At 47.6% G+C, this 24327-nt stretch overlaps 1 protein-coding gene across 1 annotated transcript in view; it reads right to left on the bottom strand.

The window, feature by feature from the left end:
- The window catches only part of LOC144129205 (hemicentin-1-like), a 414526-nt gene that overhangs the window by 212571 nt on the left and 177628 nt on the right, over nucleotides 1-24327 (bottom strand). Inside the window, exons 14-17 of the mRNA XM_077663195.1 lie at nucleotides 16305-16586; nucleotides 11126-11398; nucleotides 8075-8365; nucleotides 3628-3900 (exon numbers count right to left, since the gene is read on the bottom strand). Coding sequence (XP_077519321.1) covers nucleotides 3628-3900; nucleotides 8075-8365; nucleotides 11126-11398; nucleotides 16305-16586 — 1119 coding nt within the window. The remainder of the gene's footprint in view (nucleotides 1-3627; nucleotides 3901-8074; nucleotides 8366-11125; nucleotides 11399-16304; nucleotides 16587-24327) is intronic.

Raw genomic sequence — 24327 nt, 5'->3', positions numbered from 1 at the left:
TCTACTGTAGGCATAACTGGTTTCCTTAGCTCTTTAGCATTGTAATGAAACGATGGTGATGTTGAGACAACCACTTGCGTAAGCAGCCTAGAAAAATGTTTTTTAAAGGAAATGTTCTTCGTGAAAACCGGTCTCTCCGCACTTCATATAATTAAACTCGAAGCTATTTCTTGTGCTCTTATTTTATTACTGCAGTATTTGCCGGTTGTATTTTCCTTTGCCCTGTGCTAAAAGGGTAAAGCCCCTTGCGCTTAGGAAAGCTGAACTGATATTTTCCCAGCACTATATATTAAGCAGAAGTATGGCGTGGGAGGCTTGTTGGTACGACATGAAAATCGCGCAATGAATGAGACACTGAAACGAAGGACATGGGACGAGCACAGACTAACTACTCGTTTACTGCGCCAGAGCATCCATTCTTCTTCAACAACAAAGCACATGTGGACCAAGCACACAACGCCATCAGACGCACAATCACCTTCTGAAGCCAAGAAAATCCAGTTCCTTGACGTAGCACAAGTGCGTGAAAGCCTCAATTACACATTCTTCAGGACCGAATCGTGTTATCTGCAATTGTTCAAGATATGTGCCTTCCCTTTGTTTTCTCGAACCACTGATAAGCTTGGTTTGGCCGAAAAGCGGCGTGCATGCATCGTCATTATGCCTGCAGGCCTTGCATTGTATAGGCAGATGCTGTCTACGTGCTGTATCGAAGGCGTTCGCATACTCTTGTAATCGTTTGTTAATGAGCCTCTGGACTGCATAAAACTTGCCGCAGGTCAGCGGAATCTCATAGGTCACGTTCGCTCCGCAAGGCAGAAACTTCTTTCTGTGGTTCGTAGCCTTCTTTTGCTCACCTTGCTTCGTTAATGAGCACGAACGCAGAAAATAGAACCTCAACACCCAATTTTCTGGCAATCCTCTTGAGGCCGTGTGGGGTGATGTGAACATAAAGTATCACCTCGAACAACCACCTCACGCATGTATCCTCACTTCTAGCCTTTTAGTAGGGGCATAAGGACTGTTACAAGGCCGCAGGGACACCCTGAAGAAGAGCGTCCGGTAAACCAGCAGACGGAAGGAGACCGATATGAGCAGTAAAACTAATCTAAATTGTATGCGCACAGGATTTGGCAAGTGAAGACCAAAATACCAAAGCGCTGCTCTTCTGTTGGCAACCACTCCAACTCGAAGTAGGGGTTAAGGGTTTTTTTTTTTTTTCTGCCCTAACGGTGAGCCTGTCTCTCCGAGCCTTCCTTCAACGTATATATCACCTCTCTGCCATTACGAAAGTAGGAAGAAAGACGACTGACCAGGCATCAGCAGTGACATCGTCTATCCCTATTTCTTCTCTTTATTCAGAGCGCTACCGCCTGAGCGAGCGCCGCCGTCCCAATGTCTGCCACACAGGATCCTTGAGTACCATGCAGTGTTGAAATGCACGGGGGTCTAAGAATGCACTTTCGATATTGACAATCCTCGATACTTTCATTTTTGTCAAGCGCTACCTAATACCGATACATAGAATGTATCGAAGGCATCGAAGATTCATGTACTTTGTATATTGCCAATGCCTGGCGTGTGCACACGCAGTGCGTGAGGCGCCGATCAACAACGTCAGATTTCAGCGCCTTTCATTCGAATGCTGGAGGGTATCCTGATTCTTTTCCGCTCACAACCCACAGAAAGGAGTTCACTAACGTGCTAACGTCAGCACGCTTAACACGAAATTTCGTGCGCGTGTCTTCCATTGGCATTAGCGCAGCTGGGCGTCGGCCGCTGGGTCTAGACAGTATTAGTGTTGAAGTAGGCCTCGAGCCTCCTCTAACCGTCGCAAACACACCATGCAGCATGGTCTCGGACTCACGGCCCAGCGCTGAGGGGCTCTAATATCACTGCAGGAAGCGCACTCGAGCGTTGGTGATAAGCGTGGTGACATCGGCACAAATCGAAACGACCACAGCAGAGTCAATCACCGTGCAGGGTCGATCTTCTGCGGTCACACTTGCTGCAAAGTTAGGAAACGCGCAATTACTCGAGAGTACGGCGCGTCGTTAGGTGAGCGATGCACGCGCAGCTTTTTGCTCAGTGGCTGTGTCGAATCAAAGACTGGAGTGCGACTGCTGGTCGTATGCTTTTTGGGATTTCTCGAAGATTACATGCCCACATTACCACAGCACGAAATGCACCAAGGCTACATGTCCGCTTCGTCATGGTCGATATATATGTATACGAGCGACATCAGCTGTTCGTTTTGCACTCAGCGTGCCACCTGAATGACTCCATGCCGTTCCTTTCGCTTCCATGAGGCCTATTTCTATCAAACGCGCGCGTAACACCAAGACGCAACACGCGAAGGGGAACAGTGCATCTACCTTCAGTGATCCGTGGTACTGAGGCGGCTTTACTGCCGTGATGACCGGCAGGCTGGTTCCGGTGACCGCCAGCCCATGTGACCATGATGGGACTTCCTTTCAGAAGCGAATTTTCTGGCTGCGGGCTGCCCGAGCCAGGTAAGTCGAAGAGGCCCATTCATGTTTTGGAGAGGTCGCAACGAGGAAAGCTTGCCGGGGAATTCACATGCAGCTGTTGCCTTGCGTTACCTCCGTAATAAGCAGTCGGTTTGACATAGGTTCTGTGCAGGATAGTAAAAGTGCGGCGTTGCAGCGACGACGGCGTCTGTGTCGTGAAGCTCAACGAGTATATGTCTAGGCATGAAGTTCGTGAACCGTGACGGAACGGGATCAAACCGAAGACCGGAAGCGGATGAAGGCGGAGTATGCACGTGACAATGGAGATGCCTAAACAGTCTTGTGAGACTCCAAACGGGCCTGCCATTTCAGAACTCTAGGCTGCCAATGCGAGTAAGCTTTTACTAATCAATGCGCTAAGCCGGTAAGCTTAGCTACAATAATTTTTTCTCTCTTTCTGCTTTCACTCTGTCGTTCATTCGTTCCCTCACGGCGTGATTCGGGTGATCACCGTGAAACAAAAGAAGTGCTCCGCCCTGCAAATTTCCACATTATCAAGGTTTGTAATCGGTAAGTGCCATGTTTGCTTAAAAGAAAGTGCTACGTCATAACCTTCATTCTGAGGAGAAGCGTCATGTTTCCTGAACTGGCGAAAAGCGGCATCTTTTAGTGTTCGCCGCGTCGAACGGCGCGCTAGAGAAACATCTCTCGAACGGTGCGTGCGTATCTGTGTCAGCAAAGGCGTGAAAGCAGTAGTCATAAAGTACGTGCGCACCCGGAGACTAGATATCGAGGAAAGAATTAAGGGAACAATTCAAAGGGCTACAGATACAAGAAAAGACCTTTACGTTTGCCTTCGCTCAGATTCGCAACTTAAGCAGCATAGGGCAACGGTACTCAGTTTTTTCCACCCAAATCTCATGCAAGGTGCCTCCACACAGCATTTCTGCATTAGCAGGTGTCAGCGGAGCGAAGACGTACTCATTATTTTCAATTCCTAAGAGGTTACTGAACCGCCACCCGTACAAGTCGTTCACACATGCCTTTCGAGTGGTCGACTGTCCAAAGCATGCCCCCTTCTGAAAAACATGCTGAAGCTTTCGGGGAATCCCGCACCACAATTGCACGCCGACAACCGGAATCCGAAGCAAGTTACCCCAGACAGTCACGTTGTACGCGATGCGCACGGCGCCGCCGACGTTGCTGGCCTCGCACACGTAGTGCCCTGCGTGGTGGCGTTTGGCGGCGCTGACGTGGAGCCAACCGGCCCGGACTGTGGTGAGGGAGTCTCGTGGCACAGGCAGCCCTTCGTGGTACCACGCGATACTGGGCAGCGGGTCGCCGTCAGCGTCGCAGGGCAGCGAGAAGGGGTGCTGGGCGAGGACGACCTCCTCTGCAGTGGCATTGGTGCTCGAGACGTGCGGAGGCACTGCGCAATATCAGCGAACGGAGGGGGAGCGGCGCTGAAGAGAGCAAACAAAACACAACCGATATGACGGCTTGCGTCGGTGGGGCACTTTCCTTCAACCAAAGCCGCAAAAATGTTTCCGAGGGTGTTGTGGGCTTTGTTTAAGGTGCAAAAGCACTGGCTTATGTCTGCCTGCTGAGGCGTGAACAATCAACAGCAGAAATTTCAGAGATATTGGTGAGGGAAAAAATTAGTTCGGGGAAGACATGAAATAAGTGCAGGTGTGAGGAAACGTGCGTGCTCCAGCCGCTGGTACCAGTACTGGGAAACTCGAGCATGAAGGAGTGACGCAACGAATTTTGTCCTCAGCACACGCATTCTATAAACTTCTTGTGCCAGCTGCACAAAGTGCGCGAGGACTTGGTTGGTGCGGAAGGACTTGATGATGCCATCATTCTTCCCTTTGGATCACGCTTCCTTATCGGGCTGCTCTTTTTTTGCCATGCATTCATTATGCAGTGTGTTTTACCTACGATTGCAAGCAAGTCTTACAACCACTTTTTTTTGTCATGCTCATCATGCGGTAGCTCGTCATGCTAGTTTTAGATTCTAGAAAGCGCCATTCTTTGCTCTGTACCACTGACGATAATGGCTTTTCCAAAAGCCTAAATAGTGGTATGGGTATTAGAAATAACGCGCTGAGGAGAAATGAGGAACCTAACTGAAATACTTAATATTTATTTATAAGACTTTAGGGTATCCGCTAGGTAAGTAAGACGGTTAAATTGTGTTCTGGTGGCAATATTGTGGGGAAAAAATACTCCCTTAACTTAAAACAAAAAAATACGGAGTTTTGACTTTCTTAACCCTAGTATGATGCGTGAATGGACTTGCTTCGAATTAGTTTTACTGCTGCCTCCCTATTGCCTTAACCTGTCCTTTGTATTCACTTGACTCTTGCCTAGGTACTGCCTTACATTGTCCTCAAAGACAATTTCTTTTAAACCTTGGTACCACGTCACCTTACCCTAGCCACACCGTATCCAAGTAATTTCATCTCAAGGGTCAAAGGTACAGCCTTCAGAGACCTATCCGTTTTTTTTCAGAATTGCTTGTTAACCGTTGAACACGGGAGAGTTTTGCAACCTCCGCGTCAAGGCACTGGACCCTGGACTGCGCCTTCGTCTTCAACGTAACTTAGCACGTCGCGAAGCAACATTGTTACGCCGTTTATGGATCGGTGTTGCTTTTACCAACCACTATGTGCTTTCCGGATGGGGATGGCCGACAGCCCTGCCTGTGAAAGCTGTGGTTGTGAGGAGACCATCGCTCATCTTCTCTGTGAGTGCCCTACATTTGCGAGTGCAAGACATACACTGTGTTGTGCCCTGGACCGCCTCGATCCTCGCCCATTAACAGAGCAAGAGATCCTCGGTCCGGGGCCACAGCAGTCGACTGCCCTCAAGGCATGAGAGGCACTCTTTGCCTACTTGAGAGCGACTGGATTGAGTGACAAATTGTGACAGCGTTTTGAATGCGTGTGTGTGTGTGTTATGCCTTTTTCCCCTTGTCTCTTCTTCCTTTTAGTCCCCTAATTCCTCTTCCCCAGTGCAGGATAACCAACCGGAACCCCTTTCTGGTTAACATCCCTGCCTTTCTCTCCTCCTCTTTATCTATCTGTCTGCTTGTCAACTATTTCTTATGCACTAAAAACACATCTTTTTCAAGATTACTAACAGACCCGTATAGAGAGAGAAGGAGCAGCCGGCCCAGACAGTCACCTCACACCACATCTGAATAAAAAAAAATGGTGTTGCATTTCCGATCTCGTCTGCCGCTCAGCGCACCGACATGCCTTGAGAGTTCGAGAATACGATTTTGGCAAACTATTTTCCGCTGCACGCCAGACAAACAATGCAGATTAACGATAGAACATTCTTTTCCCTGTCATCAAGAGATAAGTCATTCACAAGAGCTAAACTTCCTCACGGGCTATCGAGTGTTCTACTATATTACGACTGCAACTTTGCCAGGTAGCTTGAATACTGACGAGACGATTAGTGGTTCAAAAGCAGGGCGCTTAAATAAGAATAAAAGATCAGATGAAAAACTGGTGCAATATAAAAGTGAACAGAATCTGCATTTAAAGAAAAAGGGAGCACTTCTAGAAAATACCGTTGGGTAAGACATATTGGATTCAGCAATATAAACATCGAGCAGGAAGGCATCTACCACCACCCCGTTGCAACGGGGACGCTCCTAACACAGGTCATCTGCCCAGCTCAGCTCTGGCGTATATAAATGAGTCGCTCATCGCCATATCAATCACTGAGGGAGGCGTGAACGAGGTGCATCTGGCTTCTCAATGTCACAACTTCCGCTGTACCGAAGCTTTATATGGATGAAACTGGCTCCTTCCTTAGTGATTTAACTGCTAATGCAACTTAAACACTTTTAGCAAAGGCTGTACCGCTAACATTATCGCTTAACGCATACTGCGAACCGTCGATACGCATGCGCAAGGTGGCTTGAAGTACGCAGGAAGCGGTACACGGTAGATGCTAAAACCATCTGCAAACAATGTTATATTGCTTCTCAATTCTCTACATTACACTGCCTTTCGCATGCTATCAGCTACCAAAGCCAGCTAGGTCGTTTTTCTCAGTTAACCCTCTAACGGACAGATTTTTGTTCGAAAATTGTGCTAAAATGGTTATTTTGCAGACGTGCTCCCACCTGTTTAAAAAGAAAAAAATGCATTGGACAAGCCCTACTCGCCTTAAACCGCAGAGTGCCAGGAAACACAATACAAACTTGACTCGGCTGAACCTAGTAATGAAAGGCGGCTTATGCCGAGCCTGGCTCGTCCAAGTCAGCTGGGCTATAGAGAAAAAAAGTAATTGCGAAGGTGTGCAAACAAGCGGACCTCGAATAATCGACAATCGTGCCCATTTATCGAGGAAAAAAATGCTCAAGAGAACGACTGTCATTGGGTGGTCTTGTTGAGGTGCATTTTGCGTTGCAGCTATAACCGAACAGCAACAGAAAGGTACCTGGGGCTGATCAGGGCTAGTTGAGGGAAACAGCGCTGTACCCCCATTCAGATACCACATTTTCTGTAAGTCCGGTAATTTTCGGTCGTTTTTCGACCGCCTTTCCATACTTTTGGTATTCACACAAAAATAAAGCCATCTAGTATGTCTTCGGGTTAAACACGGCAGCTATTGTATCATTGAGCTTCCATTTATTACTTTTGATAGGTACATGCAGCCCAGCTACATAATTCCACGCCACTGACCTGAGTCACTGGCAAATGCTCTGTCTTTCTCTCATATCATGATGTTTTTCATTCACAGCACTACTTGAGGTTGAGGTGTTGAATGCTACAGGTGGCATTAGCCTTGCTTTATCTGCCGGCAATTGCTCCACCGCAGCGTCCTTCGATATTAACAATGCCGCATCTACCCCGCTAAGCGCACAGTCTCTTATATTAGCACACATTCTCTCCCGCAGTCACCATCTATGCACACAATCAATCCACGCAGTTCACATCACAGTCCACTCCAGAAGTCACCATCTATGCACATATTCAGTCACAGTAGAACATACGCCATTGTAGTTCCACACTCCATACACACATTCACTCACAGTATAAAGTAGTCCACTCCGGAAGACACCATCTACGCACACATTCAATCACAGTAGGCCATAGTCCGTTCCTGCTGTCACCATTTAAAAACAAGATCTGTGTTCTGCAGAAATGTTAAAAGAAGGCGTGCAGCCTCCCTTCTGCACAGCACTACTTCGATAGCTGCATGCGGCTGACCGGAATAAATATGCCACTTCTACTCGCGAAGTGTCCGACCAAATTGATTCTTTCCAGAACCTATGGCTGAGCTTCTTGTTCATTCAGTGATTGATTCGCCCAGCCCCTCAAAAAAAGTTTTCAAACTCACCAAGCTAACATTAAGGCGTCATTCTATTTTCATGACTGAATGACAGGTGCGAAATTTCTATTATCCACCTTTCAATTTCCTTCGTTAATACTAATTAAAGGCCCTATTGGCGACATTTGCACTGACAAGGCAGCACAATTAATAATTTTCACGAAGGAGCACAGCGCGGCATAAGAGCATGATTAGGGTTAACGACATACTTCAGCAGAAGCACGGCGCGCGGTCACCGCGAGACTCACCAACGACGTCGATGCGGTACTCGACGGCGGCTACGCCTCCCCCGTTGGTGGCCACGCACAGGTAGGCTCCGGCGTCGGTCGCTTCCACGTCCAGGATGGTGAGCGTGCTCGCACCTTTACCAACAGACGTCAGCAGCCTCTTTTCGTGCTTCCCTGCTAATGCGCCTCTCCTTAGCCAGCTGATATCCGGCTGAGGGCTGCCTGCCGCCGTGCAGCTCAGCGAAGCGTTGTGGCCAGCCACCGCCATTACACTGACCTCGGCGGTGTCAGTACGCTCCACAGTGGGCGGCGCTACGGATTGATTAAAACAGTAACTGCAGCGGCATTTCTAGATCAGCTGCTGGCATGTGCCACGTTTACTACACAATACACTAGGAAGCGCTGGATACACAAAGCGCAAGAATACTTCTTGGGAACAATACGACAGTCGGCCGAAGCACCAAAAAAAAGCATTAGTTTCCGACGTTAGTTCTTTCTCAACTGCACTTTTTTTTTGCGTTTCTACCTTAATGACGTGAAGTAAAATGTGCGCTTTTAGGCAACCTATTTCAATTTTTTTAAAGCACGACAGTAGCAGCACTGCTGCAGTCATCTTTTTCAGCAGTAATACAAATGACTTAAAAACATTTCGCCGTTTTTTGCACCCAAAACGTGCCCAACACGCGTGTTCGATTCAAAACGACGGTTGCACATACTGGCCTGTGCGAGCAACGGGGAATGGGGTCACATAAGTGACCTCCACCATTTAGAGAAGCTATTGCTTTGCTATGCACTTGCAATCGTTCATTCATACAACGGCCGCTGCAGCACTTCCCACGGGCGACTGGTAATTGAAGCATCGCAATCATCGCAGCGCATAGATGCCACGTAGCATTTCCCTAAGGCAGACGTGCCGTTAGGCATTACTCTTCGCGGAATCAAGGATACCGCGTAGCAGTACAGGGCATCAACAATGCCGCGGACAGGTCCTGAAAAGCAAGGCAATATTTACCACAAAATTTTAAAAATCCCATTCCCGCACCTCTCAGCGACGGCCGGTGCCGGTCTTCTGCGCAAATCCTGTCTTATAACGTCACGAGAGTCACGTGACATCAGTCGTGGGGGGGGACTTTTAATGGCTCGTTAAAAACCTCAAAAAAATTCGTAGACCGAAGAAATGAGAGGCACGGCCGGCTAAAGAGTGGAGCGTTGATCCCTTCCACCTGTCCTCTTCTCCATTGTGGCGGTGGGGGAAAGAAAAGTAGACTATCGAGCCGGTTGACATATTTCTTTGGCGTGGTCCCTGTCCACGTTTGATTTCTGACTTGCTGCCGTGTATGAGCTGAGAGATAGAAGGAAGAGGGTCGTTTTTGATCGCCAGTATCTATGGTGTTCCATAACCGAGAGCGAAAACTTTTCTGTGCAGATGATCGGTTAATAAATATCTATCAGTCTTTCGCTTTCTTTAGCCTTGACGCAAACCCTTTCAGGATTCCTGTAATGCATTACACCCCTCATAGACTGTCAGTTTTTTTATCACGTAAAACAGACAAGGTTGGATGAAGAAATGAATTTTCGGGCAACTCGCGTGAATAGTTTTGTTCACTAAAGTCCTACACGGGTGATTAAAGTCCCTGGCTGACGAATTTCTATTCAGTGCAGAGGGCTGAATGCCTAAGTGTACAATAGAGGTCCGCGGTAGCATGAAATGTGCAACACCACAATTCTCTCTATGGGTGGATCTCCAGCTGTGCATGACGACATCGGAAAGCTTCATTGATTGCGCACAGTAGTGGCTAAACACTTTTAGGCAGAACAAAACGGAAAGTTTATTCTCCGGCTTGTGTGCATCCTTCTAACGCCGTTATCGCGGGACTGGATTGAAGTCCTCTTAATGAAGAAATAGTTTCCAGCAAAGCAAAAATGCACATCCGCGACGCTCAACCCAAAACCACTAGAGCTTTTGTATACCATTTTTTCGCGACAGACCGTCCCACGTGCCTCGCTCATTCGTTGCTCTTCCCGACACGCCACCAATAATGTATGCCGCCGGAGGCGGCACCAATAACCTCCTGTCTTTCAGCGTGTGACCAGAACTATCGGATTCGGAACGATGTTTGGGGAAGAAAACGCAGAGTCTTGTCGCAAGGCAGAGCGAAAAGTGCCTGTAATACCCCACGGGTCATTTGCGATGGGAAGGGTAGAAGTGCGAATAACTTTACTTTTCCACGCAGAACAAATAAATTGGTTACACGCTTGCAGAAACGACCCTTTGCAACATACCTGGCGAAGAAAGGGCAAAATGTCAGCTGACAGAGATGCAGGATCGAGGCCCGTTGAAAGGTTACCGTGTCGGCAGAACCGCCTCAAATTTATCCACTTCGTAATGCTGCATTCGCAGGTGATGGGGCAGTTATTGATTTTGTTCTCAATCTACGCTTTGCGCCTGTGCTCTTATGTAGAGTATTGTAGTCCCTGAAAAATCATACTAAGCTTAATTATCCTCCAATAATGTTCTTCTTTGAAACCTCTCATTGATGCATCAAAGAGTCTGTTAGTGATGAAATATGCGAGGCGGTAACTTTTATCGGACGTCTTCGACGCCAGGCCATTACCCGGTCCAACAGCATCTAGTCGCAGGAAATAAAGAAGTTCTTTACCACAGATCACTGAAAACAGTGCTTATGAAAAACAACCCAAAAGCGGAAGCAACTCTGCGTCACCACTGCTTCGCTACGCGGAACTAAACTACACTACACAGCAAAATACGCTTAAATATGCGACACTCTAGCGACCACTGAAGCACCATATATAGCACGACTTGGAAGTAAGTGCGTCGGTTCGCCGTCAAAATATTTTTATTATAAAGAAAAGAGCTAGGCTTTCTTAGTATGACTTAGAAATCCTTCAAATGTATTCTTCCTCCTGCGCTGTCATTCCAGTAGTTGAGCATGCGGTTTTCACTGAATAAATAAGTTGGAAGCACCGCTCGTCCTTGCCTGCATGTCTCTGGCGCCGTGCTGATTCCAGCGCTTACGAAAATGAGAAACAAGCAACACTGAAACCACCCACCCAAAACGTTGAGCACAACTGATCGTTCTTGGCTACCAGCCTCGTTTTCGGCGAGGCATATGTAGCAACCCTCGTGGTCTGTAGATATGCCATCTGTAAAGTCCAGGAAAGGGCCGGTTCCAACGGGCACCCTGGCGAAACCATGGGCGTCCGTCTTGAACCACGACACTGTGGGCGCCGGAACGCCGGTCGCCTCGCACGCCAGCCTTGCCGGGTGGCCCCTCACCGCCACCACAGGACCAGGATCGGCGGCAGGACGGATGCTTGGAGGCACTGAAAGGGGTACAGGTGCCAGCACAGACGCGCTATGTGTTTTATACCCGTCAAATTAGTACCAAGCTGTTTTATGAAGAAAGGAAGCTTTGTCAAACGCACAGCCGCCGAAGCGAAAAAATGGCCTGCAAGATTTTACTTCCCGCTCAGTTTTAATGACGCAGACTGCGCTCGTGTACTCTGCGAGGTCAGTGCACATTAAAGAACTCCAGGTGGTAGAAATTATCCGAAGCCCTCAACTACGACGTCTCTGATCGCCTGAGACGCTTTGGGATGTAAAAATTCATAACCAAAGCACAAGCTGCCAAATTGGTCCCAAGCTATTTATTTAAAAATTAACACAGATCAAACGAGAGGGTTAATCTTCCACGACATAGTTGACAAACTGCGCGTGATGAAGCGTTTTTGCTTGGTTACGAACATTTTAAATGGCTTCTACTATAAAGTTTCTGGGGCCGCGGAGGTGGCTCGGTGTGTTTATAATGTTCAGCTGCTGTCCCGAAAGACGCGGGTTTGATCCCGGCCGCGGCGGTCGTATTTCTATGGAGGCGAAATTCTAGAGGCCCGTGTACTCTGCGATGTCAGTGCTCGTTCGTGAACCCCAGGTGGTCGAAATCACCCGGAATCCTCCACTATGGTGTTTTTGATCGCCCGAGTCGCTTTGGGACGTTAAACCCCAAAAACCAACACCAAAGAGCCTATAGGTGTTATTTCCTCTTCGTCTTTCAATTGGGGTGCGCAGATCAATAGTGTTCGGAACAAACTGAACACAGTAAACGGCATCATATCTCGCAATAGGCACAATCTACAACCTAAATTTACACTCTCAATATACAACATCTTTCTACTTCCATTTCTCACGTCATCATCATCAATAGCCTGACTACGCCCACTGCAGGGCTAAGGCCTCTCCCATGTCTCTCCAATTAACCCTGTCCTCTGCCAGCTGTGGCCACTGTGCCCCGCAAACTTCCTAATCTCATCCGTCCACCTAACCTTCTGCCACCCCCCGCTACGCTTGCCTTCTCTTGAAAATCACTCTGTTACCCCCTTAATGACCAGCGATTATCTTGCCTTCGCATCACATGCCCTGCCCAAGCCCATTTCTTCCTATTGATTTCGACTAGGATGTCATAAAGCCGCGTTTCATCCCCTCTTCCTGCCTCTTGACGTTACGCCTGTAACAGTGGTTTACTCTGGTGACGCCGAGGACGACGGAAGCAGGGGTGAAGCAGTGGTTGTCCGCCGTCGGCCAGGCTGAGCAGGGTCTCGCTCGGAACGATGGCAGTGCGGCTGGGCTAATGTGCATCTTCTTCTTCACAGTGGCCCCGCGGAGCAAAGGAGCCATTGCGGCGACATATGGTGCCGACAATACAACCAGGTCCCAGCACGGCTTGAGGCATTGAACAAGCACAGTCTCGCGGCCACAGCGGTGAAGATCTGCAGACGGAGTGAGTGGCTCAATAATGTAGTTAACTGGGAATGTGCGCTTCAGGACGCGGTAGGGGCCTTGATATTTCGAAATAAGCTTCTCGGAGATGCCGGGAGTACTGGAGGCTATTCACAGCCACACCAGTGAACTGGGTGTGAAGGCCCGGTGCAATTTCAACTTCGTCATGGTGGTGTCAGCGGCACCCCTGAGTATCTTCGTGAGCGACCTTGCGATCTGGCGGCAGTCTTCTACGTGCTGGGCAGCTTAAGAGACAGTTGTGCACTCAAAGGAGGCAGGGCAGTATGGGAGAACTGTGTCGATGGGAGCGGATGGATGCCGTACGTAGAGCGGAAAGAACGGGGAGAAGCCTGTGGTGGACTGTGTATCAGTGTTATAGGTGTACATTATAGAGTAGAACGAGGTCGCCGTTCGTGTGGTTTGCAGCGACGTGCAGTCTTGGTCAAATATCTCGAGGCCAAAGGTTTTTCGGTTCAGCCGCATAACAGACCCATTACGGCACTACTGAAGACTGAATGACCTTTAAATGCTAGCAAAAGGTTTATTCTTGCGGTAGAGAAGTTTCCTGCTTGACTTAAGCTTTGAATGGTCCTCTACACGGAGCTTTCAAGGAACACTCATTTATCTGCAGCTGAACGCCGTGGCCTTAAGACTTTTTACCAAGACTTACATGGCCAACATGTCACCAAGGGCAAGACTAAAGCGTTCTGTTCGAGCATTTCTTTGTGGATGGAAAGTGGTAGAAGGCTGTTGAATTACACTACACACGGCATGCAAAGCTTTAACGACGTCAGCCAAGAATACGCGTCCCCGGTCACTGAGGAGTTCATGAGGAGCACCGCGGCGGAAAATGAAACGCTGCAAAATGAACGACACTACACATCACGACCTCTAGCAGCACGGATTGCAGCGAAGGCCAGATGATCAATGGGAACAATTGCCCAGTGGTTGCCAGCAGCGTTGTACGGCAGGGGACAGTATGAATCGATTGCAACATGGTCGAAGGGGCGAGGCGGACATGATAGTGGCTCCAACTCACCAGCGACGCGATGAAGTTGTTGCTTAAGGGTTTGGTAGGCCGGGCGCCAGGGGATGAAAGTACTTGAGGACGAAGTCGTACATGCCATGCCAGTAGAACCGGAAACGGGTGCGAGTGCACCTATTGAATATTTTGGCGGCAACAGGTGAAGATTAGGGATCGCAGATGTCGTGGAATGACGAGAAACCATTTGCCATCAGGGTAATAGTTACACCGATAAAGGAGGGTATCGTGAGTGGCAAAATGCGAAGCATGGCAGCGAAGGGCGCGGGATGTACTTGAGATAAACATCCTGCACTAGATTATGGAAAGTTGGCATCTAAAGACATAATTGCGAAGCTTTTTTTAATTATTGTGTTCCTCAGTCGTGAGGAACCATGATCCCCTCCGATACTGCAGCCAATGAACACGGCGTTTCTGTGAAGAATAAGCTAACACTGCGAATCCCGGAAAATTTTGAATCTACTTTGAAAGCGAAAACTTTACTACTCCCCTCCGTAGCTTCTTCGCCGTGTGCGCTAGTTTGACCTTGAACCGAGGAGAAACCATGTGACAACTCTGACGTCACTCAGCCGCCGCCGGTCGTACCGAGCGCTCGCCTATGTTTCTCATAGACCGTCGGGGTTCATTGTGTTCATTTGTTCATTGGTGTTGGCGTTGTCAACGTTCTAGACTCCGATGACTTTGAGGAAAGGAAGCGAGTATAGCTGCAACCCCGGGTTAGTGGATGCCTCAGTCGCGCTTTGAGGCGCATGACGGTGGAGAGAGTGATGTGGTTTTATGGTTTATTGGGGTTCAACGTCCCAAAGCGACTCAGGCTATGAGAGACGCCGTAGTGAAGGGCTCCGGAAATTTCGACCACCTGGGGTTCTTTAACGTGCACTGACATCGCACGGTACACGCGCCTCTAGAATTTTGCCTCCTTCGAAATTCGACCGCCGCGGCCGGGAACGAACCCGCGTCTTTTGGGCCAGCAGCCGAGCGCCATAACCACTCAGCCACCACGGCGGCTTGAGAGTGATGGGGGCTGCATACATTAGCGCTGACAACGTTGTTGCAGACACGCGCCACTGCAGCAGTAGCCCGAAGCTTTCATTGGGTGACCAACTCCTCGGGATCAACCATTAATTTAACTGCCACCTGCCAGGGTGGGCGCGTGCCTACACAGTGTGCGGAACGCACTCAACGTTACAGACGCCAAGCCGCGTCTACTTGGCCGATACACCACAGCTTTCGCTCTGTAACCCGGTTCAGCAGTATTTAAACCCCAGCTAACATTTTTTTTTCATTGACATGGACATAAAAGAGATCATGGTGCTTGATTGTGACGCCGGCTGCTCCTTTTCCCATAATGGAAGAAAAACACTGTTGCTGGCGGCAGAACACTGAAGAAAGCACCGCTGCAACACACAAAATTTACAACACAAATAATGCAATGTGCGCGTCAGAAACGGTAACATAAAAGATAAAAATGCAGTATAAGCAATGATATTACCTAATGACATAAAATGAGGCTATACTATAAGCAATGATATATCCTAATTACAATCAACGGTAAAAAACGAAGAATCTATGATCTGGAAGTGAAACAATGGGCAGCAAAAATGAAAATATCAGATATGATAGAAACGCATCAAAATGATTTCCATTCACATTGGAGAGCACGGGCCAAGAGGAAGACTCACAGAAATGAAACAAGCAATACCAGGTACGTCTCGAGGATGACACTGTCCTCGAGGAATGATTGCAGCGCCATACATCGGCCATGGACCTAATAAATCTTGGAGGCTGAAAAGCGTTTTGTCGCGGGTATGCTCTTTGCAACAATAGTGGTATCAATTTCTTCTTCATGTAACACATTTCACCCTGAGGGTAGAAAACCAAAAAATTAAATTTATTTTACCTTGCTTCCTACACTTTTGTGTTTCTGATATGCGTTCTTCTCTACTCTTGATGCGTTAGGATTAGAACACCCGTTATCGCAGTGTCCGGCGTTGTCGTTGCTGTGTGAATCCTCGGCTGTCATAAGGCAAAGTGGAGACAGCGATGTTCCCCTATCCCCTTTCAGGGGAGACTAGGGAGAGGTCAGACAAGGAGAGGATGGGTTGTGACGGGTGACGAGAGGGACACGGCGGTCGCCAATCACAGTCGACGGGTTGGGAGACCGGAGAGAGGGTACGGCATGCCAGACTGGGGAGAGAGGAGAGAGGATAAGGTTTGTCACACAGTGACTGGTGGGCTCGATCATGCCACCCATTCGCAAGGTCTAAACCCGTCAGCCGCTGCTCCGTTCGAGGGGAACACCAGTGCTTAACGCATACTCTGTCACATCAATCACATTTATCGTGCGTGAATTTCTTTTGTCGCTTGTCTCAGTTTGACCGCGATCGATAAATATATTCGGCATCGGGACTCACCGTAGACTGTGAGCGTGATGTTAAGCTCGGCGGTGCCGGCTTCGCTGAACGCCACGCACGTGAACCTTCCACCGTCGTGCAGCCGTGCCGGGGACAGCGTCAGCACGCGGCCGTCGTCCGACAGCTGCATCGAGGGGCCCGGGTAGACGCGCCGCCGCCCTTCTCGGTACCAGAGCCGCCGCGGGTCGGGCACGCCGCTCGCGGGGCATGCCAACCTGGCCTCTTCGCCCTCAAGGACCGTCACCGCCACGCTGTTGTCCGTCGCGTTGAAACTGGGAGGCACTGCGCCGGGTTAAAACCAAGAGCCACGACTGAGAAACCTGTACTCATTCCATGCCTCACTCGTTCACCCAAGAACGCCCGCGCGTCCTTCTCTGCTTAGAAGAAAAAGTATTCCTCTGTTCTGTAGAGCGCTGCGATGGCAGCATGCTGAGGTCGGAGTCTGGTGTTTCCGTAGGTTAAATGTCCCATTGCGTCCAATGTCCTGGTCCTAAAAGAGAAGCCTTAAAGGACAACTCCGGCAAAAGCAGTGAGCTCCAACGCATCGCCTATGGGTTCCAATTAGTGGACTGTGTGGCCACAATGAGAGACGCCTGGTGAACGCGAAGTTGCTAAAGTGTGAGGCGCTGCACGTAGAGGAATTCTGACAATATTAATACTTTTTCTTGGACTCTTCCAACTGAAAGTTCACACCACATTAAAGGAGAAAAAGAATGTCGCTAGCAGCTTGCAAGATCTTCAGGACATTTAAAACAGCGTGGCACAGAACACCCCTTTCCTGCTTCGGACGTGCTCTCTTTGAAGCCCACTCTTGCATACATAGAGTAGGAAGCAAAAAGATAAAATATTCCGGTTTTTCAAATTTATACTTTTGTCATTAAGAGAGCTTGCTTTTGAACTAGTTGGTTTCGGTTAATTCTTAATTTTTAAGGCGCGAAAAACAGGATAAAAATTCTTGGAGGGGGGGGGGGGCACTTTTTTGACCTAAAGTGCGGTGAAGCGAAAGCCTGTAGCGCTTTCTTGCTTCTTGTGTCACTGATGTGTGGTTAAGATGCTGCTTAGGTACACAATTGCTTGTGAATGTGAAATTCTGCAGACACTGGAGGGCGTTTGGGAGGCATCCGTCGGATTAGACGCCTTTCCGCAAACACTCTCCAATGTCCTAGACAAGGAGAACTGCATATTCGCTGACATGGAGTAGCGTAGTCGTTAGCACGCTCGGCGGCGGAACGGACGGATGGTGGTTCGAATCCCACCATGCACGAGGATTATTTTTGTTATCGAGTTGCTGAAGAGCGTAACGGACGGATGGACAGGCTCGTGGCCGCGAGTATGAGCCATTAAAGGCTTTCGCCTTAAAACACAAAAGGTAGACACCAGAATGAAGCGCTTCGGAGGCGCACAGTAATTCCCCGTAACCAGTGATTCCAGATGGAAAGGTCTCAGTAAAGTGTTGCTGAAGCGTCGTATTATACTCGTGGGTGAGGCACCTCAGCTGCGGGCCTCAGTTTACACACTCTGTCCCTTCATTGTCCCGCCGGAAGAGGAAGGGGCAAGTATATGAACCTTCAAAATACTATGCTATAGAAAACACCTGCAATACTATGTAAAACACCGCCTGGGTTCTGAGTGACTGGCACATTTGTGTGTGTGTGCCTGCGCGTGCAGTTTTACTTTATCTTTGTCATTTTCTTCTCTTTTTATTCTGCCCCCTTCAAGCCAACCTTCAATCCAAGAACCACTTTCTACAGAGCATGATCAGGAAGAACATTCCAGCTCACACGCACAAAGAAAGAGAGTTCGAGAAATGAGGTCATTTAGAACGGGTACCCATCCTGCGTTCATTTCTGTAATATGCATCTGCATATGTACGCCTGTGTGGGAGGTCCTTATCTTTCGTGTCCAAATATGCTCTCCTAAAATGGCATCTAGTCTCTCTTTCTCTGTGAGCTAGACTGCCCTGAGAAAATTACACTCATATGGTGCTGTCTCATCATGAAAGAAAAAATAATGAAACTTGAACCTTCCGTCTCGATCCTTGCAAGGACCAATTAAGCACAGGCTTCACTTGAACTCCCTCCCCGCACTTCATTCCTTTCTTCGGAATGACGCTGAGGGAAAAAAACGCCGCTCGCACTTTCCCGACCAAGAATCTGCATTCCTGAGCAAGGAAATTTTTCTGAACAATGTAGCCACCTCATAGAGCATTTTTAGTGCCTCGGTAGCCGTCACTGGCCGAAGACACACCCGCATTTACAGGCATCCGCCCCACTTCAAGTCACCACGGGCAGAAAGCTTCATTTTGTGAAACTTTAAAAGGATTGAGGACAAGAAGGACGCGAACTGGTGCGAAGCTCCCATATGGGGGATAGCCAGCACTTCCTCGGTGCGGTGTGCAAAGGGGTCATATGAAGGCTCTAGGGCATTTCATAATCAAGGCTTCTATGTCTATGAGCAAGTAGGGAGGCCGGCCTTTGTCTCCGTACAGTGGGTTGTTCGGGCTAGGGTTCCTAAGCTGTGAATGCATCAAGTTGGAGAGGCAGTGCGGGGCCAGTCTAATTTGTTCAGCAAAAAATTTAAGGAAATTTTTATGAGGTAGCCCACTCCTCACCGCACTTGAACAAAGGCTCGTGTACTTTAATTTCCCGCCTAGCGTCTCCTGCAGTTCCACAGAAGGTTGACCGGGATCCCTTATTCTATAACCCTTTTCACTATCAGATTTGGCAGCCATACGATCGCGAAGTTCGAAACCCAGATTGAGGGCTGCTCTCTGTCCAGAAGGCGCTGCACATAAGGGCAATAGGTCGCGGGCAACACACCCTTACAAAAGCCCCCTCCGCCACTCCTTGGGCGGGGGTGCAGTGTTGTAGAAGGCTTTGCAGTGGCAAAAGCGGCGCTCTCCCCGTGAGGCTCTAGAAGCGGTTGCCACGGCATTGGCGAACACTCCCGCAGCAGGAACCTGTGCGTCGTCGGTACGCGCGGCGCAGGGCTACCAGGGGCTGGATAATTATTTTGAATTTTTCAAAGCAAAATAAATGCCTGCTTTTTAAGTGATGACGCCAACGGGAGGAGAGGGATGGCGGCCGCTACCGCAAAATTTGCCGGGCGCTCCTTTCTGTTAACGCAGGACTTGTGTTCACTCACAAACTGCGTAAGAGTCTTAAGTTTTGCGCTCGGGTATGACAAGCGAATATAACGGTCTGGTTGCCTGAAATTGTTGTTTTTATTTTGCCTTGAAGAGGAACAATAACCTACAAATTTTGGCTGCAAGTTTGCTTCATGTGAAAAGAAAGATAGCTCCGAGGCTTGGTTTTTCTTGGAGTTTTTTTTTCAAGAAGTTCCTGAAGGAATAGGGTAGTGCTTAAACTATGCCGTCAGGACATCGGATCCTGGATTTTTTTCTGAGCAATGTTAATTCGCCAGCTTTTTGAGATTGAGTTTTATTAATGATAATTGTATATTGTTACTAAAATATCATGCGCTGAAAGTATTCTCTAACGCTACTACATGATTTTAGCTACCTTTGTATTATGCATCTCATGGCTAGTGGAACGGGCAGTTGTAGCACCAGCTGGAAGTACGACGCCCACTACATTCTCCAATTGAAGGCCATTCATGCAAATCGCCTTATAGTGCGCAATTTCCACCCAGTGTCAGCACGTATTCTTTGTTCAAGTTAACTTAAATGGGTTACGCCGTTAATTATGATGGCCCAGCCCATAGTTTTGCTGGTTCTTCTAATTCTCGCGCCTGCTTTGGTTCTTACTATTGATTCGGACCTTAGAATTGAGCTCCATGTCATTCATGCTTGGTATCTTAGCGATCAGTGTTTTTAAAAACTTCATTTTAAAGTTAACGTACTCGCTATCGCAATAAATGCAATTTTAGAAATGCTAATTTTCTTGAAGTTAATGAACTTCAACTTTTCATAAATCATTCCTTTCGGGCTTCGACGTACGTTCTCAGACGGGAAATATTCACAAATAAAATAACAGCTCTTATCTTCACATGATACGCATGCAGAAAACTGTAGCCCATTTTTCCTTTGTACTGGTACCAAAGCGAAGGACAGAGTGATTTAAAGGGATGCTCGAGCGAGGGAAAGAGTGATTTAAAGTGACCACGGCGAATGCTTTATTGTGTTCACTGCAGACATTGCGACTGCCTGCCGTTATTTGAGAACCGCTCAGTGGTCATGAATACTGGTCGCCAGAGATATAACTGAAACCTTTCAGAATACTTATGCCAGCGACTATATGGCAACATCGTTCCCTCCATCATTCTCACAGAATTCGTTTCTTTCCAGGAACCGATGGTTGTCGGACTTTAGTTTTTAATCTGTTCACGTCCCATAATTTTATTTATCGCCTTTTTTTGCTGCTTAATGACCATTTGCTTTATTGTATTTTCTTCCGCGCTTCCCTTCACTTTCGCCACCGCGGTGGCAGTGGATGTAATGCTCGGCTGCTGACCTCAAAGACGTGGGTTTGATCCTAGACAAGGCGTGTCAGTTCACGTTAAAGAACACCAGGAGGTCGAGATTATCCTTAGCCCACCACTACGGCGTCCCTAGCAACCTGAGTCGCTTTGGGATGTTAAACTACATAAAGCCGAACCAAACCTTTCACTTTAGATTTCTCCACACCTCCCGCTCGCTCCTTTTATTCTTCTTCCACGCCTTCCAGCTCTTGCTTTAGCGTCTTCCCGCGCTTTTGCCGAGCGGTTTCAACTCCCTTTAACCATTCCTCGTTCACTTCCTTTTCAAGCTTCACTGCTTAACGCTTGCAATTCTTTGTCAACTTTGTGCGCTTTCGCTGACGACTTACTTGCTCTGCAGTGCGCTCACCCTAGGCATACACAGCGATACACCATTTGTGACAAGGAAAGCTTAGCTGGCAATGCATCCTCAGGGTGCCCCGCTCAGGCGACGTGTTCGCGGCCGGCTGGGTGTGAACCGGTATCATATCTGTGCGGTGCTCGCCTCACGTTTTGTAGACTTTTTGGGGTTTTTTTTTGTCTCTAAGACCCTCTCTTATCCTGTATTATTGCCGAAACGAGCTTAAATCACCACCCTTTTCCAAGGGCAACGCACAAAGTCGCAGAATGCAGCCCTAGCCAGTACGGATTTCAAAAGAGGAAATCAACTGAATCTGCGTTGCTTAGTATTGAAGATTAACTCACTCTGCGTGCAGCAGCAGTGGCGGCAACTTCTCTGTTGCCTTTCACCTAAAATTGATCCTCAAACTTTTGCAGAATGCCGTCGCCACCGAAATTGGTTATCATCGCCACGCGCTTCCACAAGTTCACTTAACAAAACAGGTTGTGGGGCTAGTTGGTGAAGCATAGTTTCTCGAAGTTCTTTATAGCGCTACAACAAAACAAGGACACAGGACGAAGTGCACAGGACGGGCGCTATCACCTCGCAGCTATCACGTGGATTGTCCCGTGACCCCACCCGTTGCGTATCCCGTACTACTAAAGAAGCGACAGACGGCTCCTGACTTCATTCTCCGTGCAGCAGCAGTGGCGGCAACTTCTTTGTCGCCTTTCACCTAAAATTGATCCTCAAACTTTTGCAGGTTAGTGCTTACAATTTATTCACAGTTTATGCATACATTTTTGTCGCCACTGCTGCTGCTGCTGTTGGTATTTCCATTTTTTATGTTTTGTTGCTATCGCTTGGTGCTATCTTGAAATGGCTCCTACTGAAAAATGTTCGTCATGCGGTAAAGATATTGCAGACAAAGACACCCCCATGACATGCTGTGAGTGTGATTGCAAATTTCATATTGGAAAATGCAGTGGCGTCAGCGCACGATCATTCGGAAAGATGAAAGAGACTACTAAAAAGTTGTTGAAATGTGTGGACTGTAAACTGGCTACGCTTTCCTCGGATGCATCGGGCTCGCCAGCCATGACTGAACACTTTAGGACTGAATTGGAACAGATAAACAAAAAATTGTCTCACATTCTTGTCCTTGATGCCAAGCTGGAGAAGCTGATGTACTTGCAGGAAACCGTGCTAAGCATTGAAAAATCTGTTCAGCATTTACCTGATGATTACGATGAGCTTAAGAACACCTCAACTAGACAAGACAAGGAAATTGGCGACCTGCGCCGTCGTGTAGAAGCGGTCTAACAGTACCGTGAAGAGGCAAATGTCCAAAAAACTAAACAGGACATAAATGAACTAGAACAGTACAGCCGACAGCAGAATCTTGAAATTCATGGGCTTTCTCTTCGTGAAAATGAGAACTTAATGGCCGAATAAATAACATTGCCAAACAGGTGAACTTGCCTGAGTTAACTGCCGACTCTTTGGAACAACTACACCGCTTGCCTGAGAAAGATGGCTACGCACACGTTATCATTGTTAGATTTTGCTACACAGAACCTACAGGCACAATTGTTCAAAGGCGCGAAAGCAACTTGAAGATGCAGAGCTGTCAGTTCGATTTTATGAGTACTTGACGCCGATGAACGGAAGGTTGCGGCGCCTTGCAAAAGAAAGGGCCAAAGAAAACTGCTACCAGCTTGTGTGGAGGTCTGGCGGCAAGATTTTTGCTCGTAATCAGCCTCGCTCACGCGCCATTCGCATTGCAACAGAAAGTGATCTGGACAAGATTGTATAAATTTGTGCACTTTCCTGGTGTGAGTATGGGTTGGTTACTCAAGCAAAATGTCTTATCATACCATACAGTCTTTCACTAATTTAGTTTACACTGAAAAATTGTTTTTAGCAAAAGGAGTTTCTATAATTCATATGAACGCAAGAAGTCTACCGAATAAACTAGAACAGGTTGAAGGCTTTCTTTGCGAGCTGAACTATAACTTTGATTTTCTAGCGCTTACGGAAACCTGGTTCACCAACAGTGCAGATGTTTACTGTTTAGCAGGGTACACGCATAAATCTATTTATCGCGCACATAAGCGTGGTGGAGGCGTATCTGTCTACATCCGGGATGGTTGTTCCTTTGAATGTCAAACTTACCTTACATGCATATGTGATGATTTTGAGTCTTTAGCACTCGTACATAAAAACCCTTACAAGCCTTTTTAATTACATTGATTATGTCCTACAGTTTGTAAACATGCACAGAAACATAATAATATCAGGGGATTTTAACATCGATTGTCTCTCCAGTAACAATGCAAGTGTTCAATTATTGGAAGTCATGCTTGCAAATGGCTGCGAAAATCTTATTGAAGAGCCTAAAAGAATATCTTTAAATTCAAAGACTATGACTGACCTTTGCTTTACTAATTTTCTGAAGTTTAATACGTGCTCTGGGGTACTCGATTCAGATGTTAGTGATCATATGCCAATATTTGCTGTATTTCTAACCCACAGACATGCCGAAACACCAGCCTATACCAAACAACTGATAAACAAAAAAGACATAGGTTTGTTTCTTTCATTACTCGAAAATGTCCAATAGACCGATGTTTATACAGAACCAAATCCTTCTTGTTCTTATCATAAGCTGATTGCCAAGGTACAAGCCAATTATAATGCCGCGTTTCCAGAGATCCCTATCACTAGGCATAAAAAGGCGAGGAAGCCATGGGTTACAACTGAGGTCTACAAGCGTATAAAATACAAGGATTGGCTGTTTAACCAGTTCCTACGAACAACAGACAGTCAGATATTACAAGAATTCAAGAAACTTCGAAATAGATTGAGTGGGGACCTAAAGAAGGCAAAATCTGAATATTACCAACGCAGATTTGACAACTCTGTGTAACCCTCAGAGAGCTTAGAGAACGTTTTGTGAGCTGACGGGAAATAACGCTACTGCCATACCACATGAATTAGAAATAGATGGCACACGCTATTGCGGTAAACCGTTAGCAGATATAATCAACACTCATTTTGTGGAAGCAGGCGGAGGATACTCGGCGCCTCCTCCGTGTCTCTGTAGTACTTTAGAAGAGTATAAGAGCATACATATTCCTGTTTCAATTTTTCTTGCCCCTACCTCTCCCGAAGAAGTAAATGCTATACTGTGCTTACTCGACAATA

This window comes from Amblyomma americanum, chromosome 1, assembly GCF_052857255.1.
Source record: "Amblyomma americanum isolate KBUSLIRL-KWMA chromosome 1, ASM5285725v1, whole genome shotgun sequence".
Classification (NCBI taxonomy): Eukaryota; Metazoa; Arthropoda; class Arachnida; order Ixodida; family Ixodidae; genus Amblyomma; species Amblyomma americanum.
The sequence above is the reverse complement of the archived record's forward strand: the minus strand, read 5'-3'. Positions and strand labels throughout refer to the sequence as shown.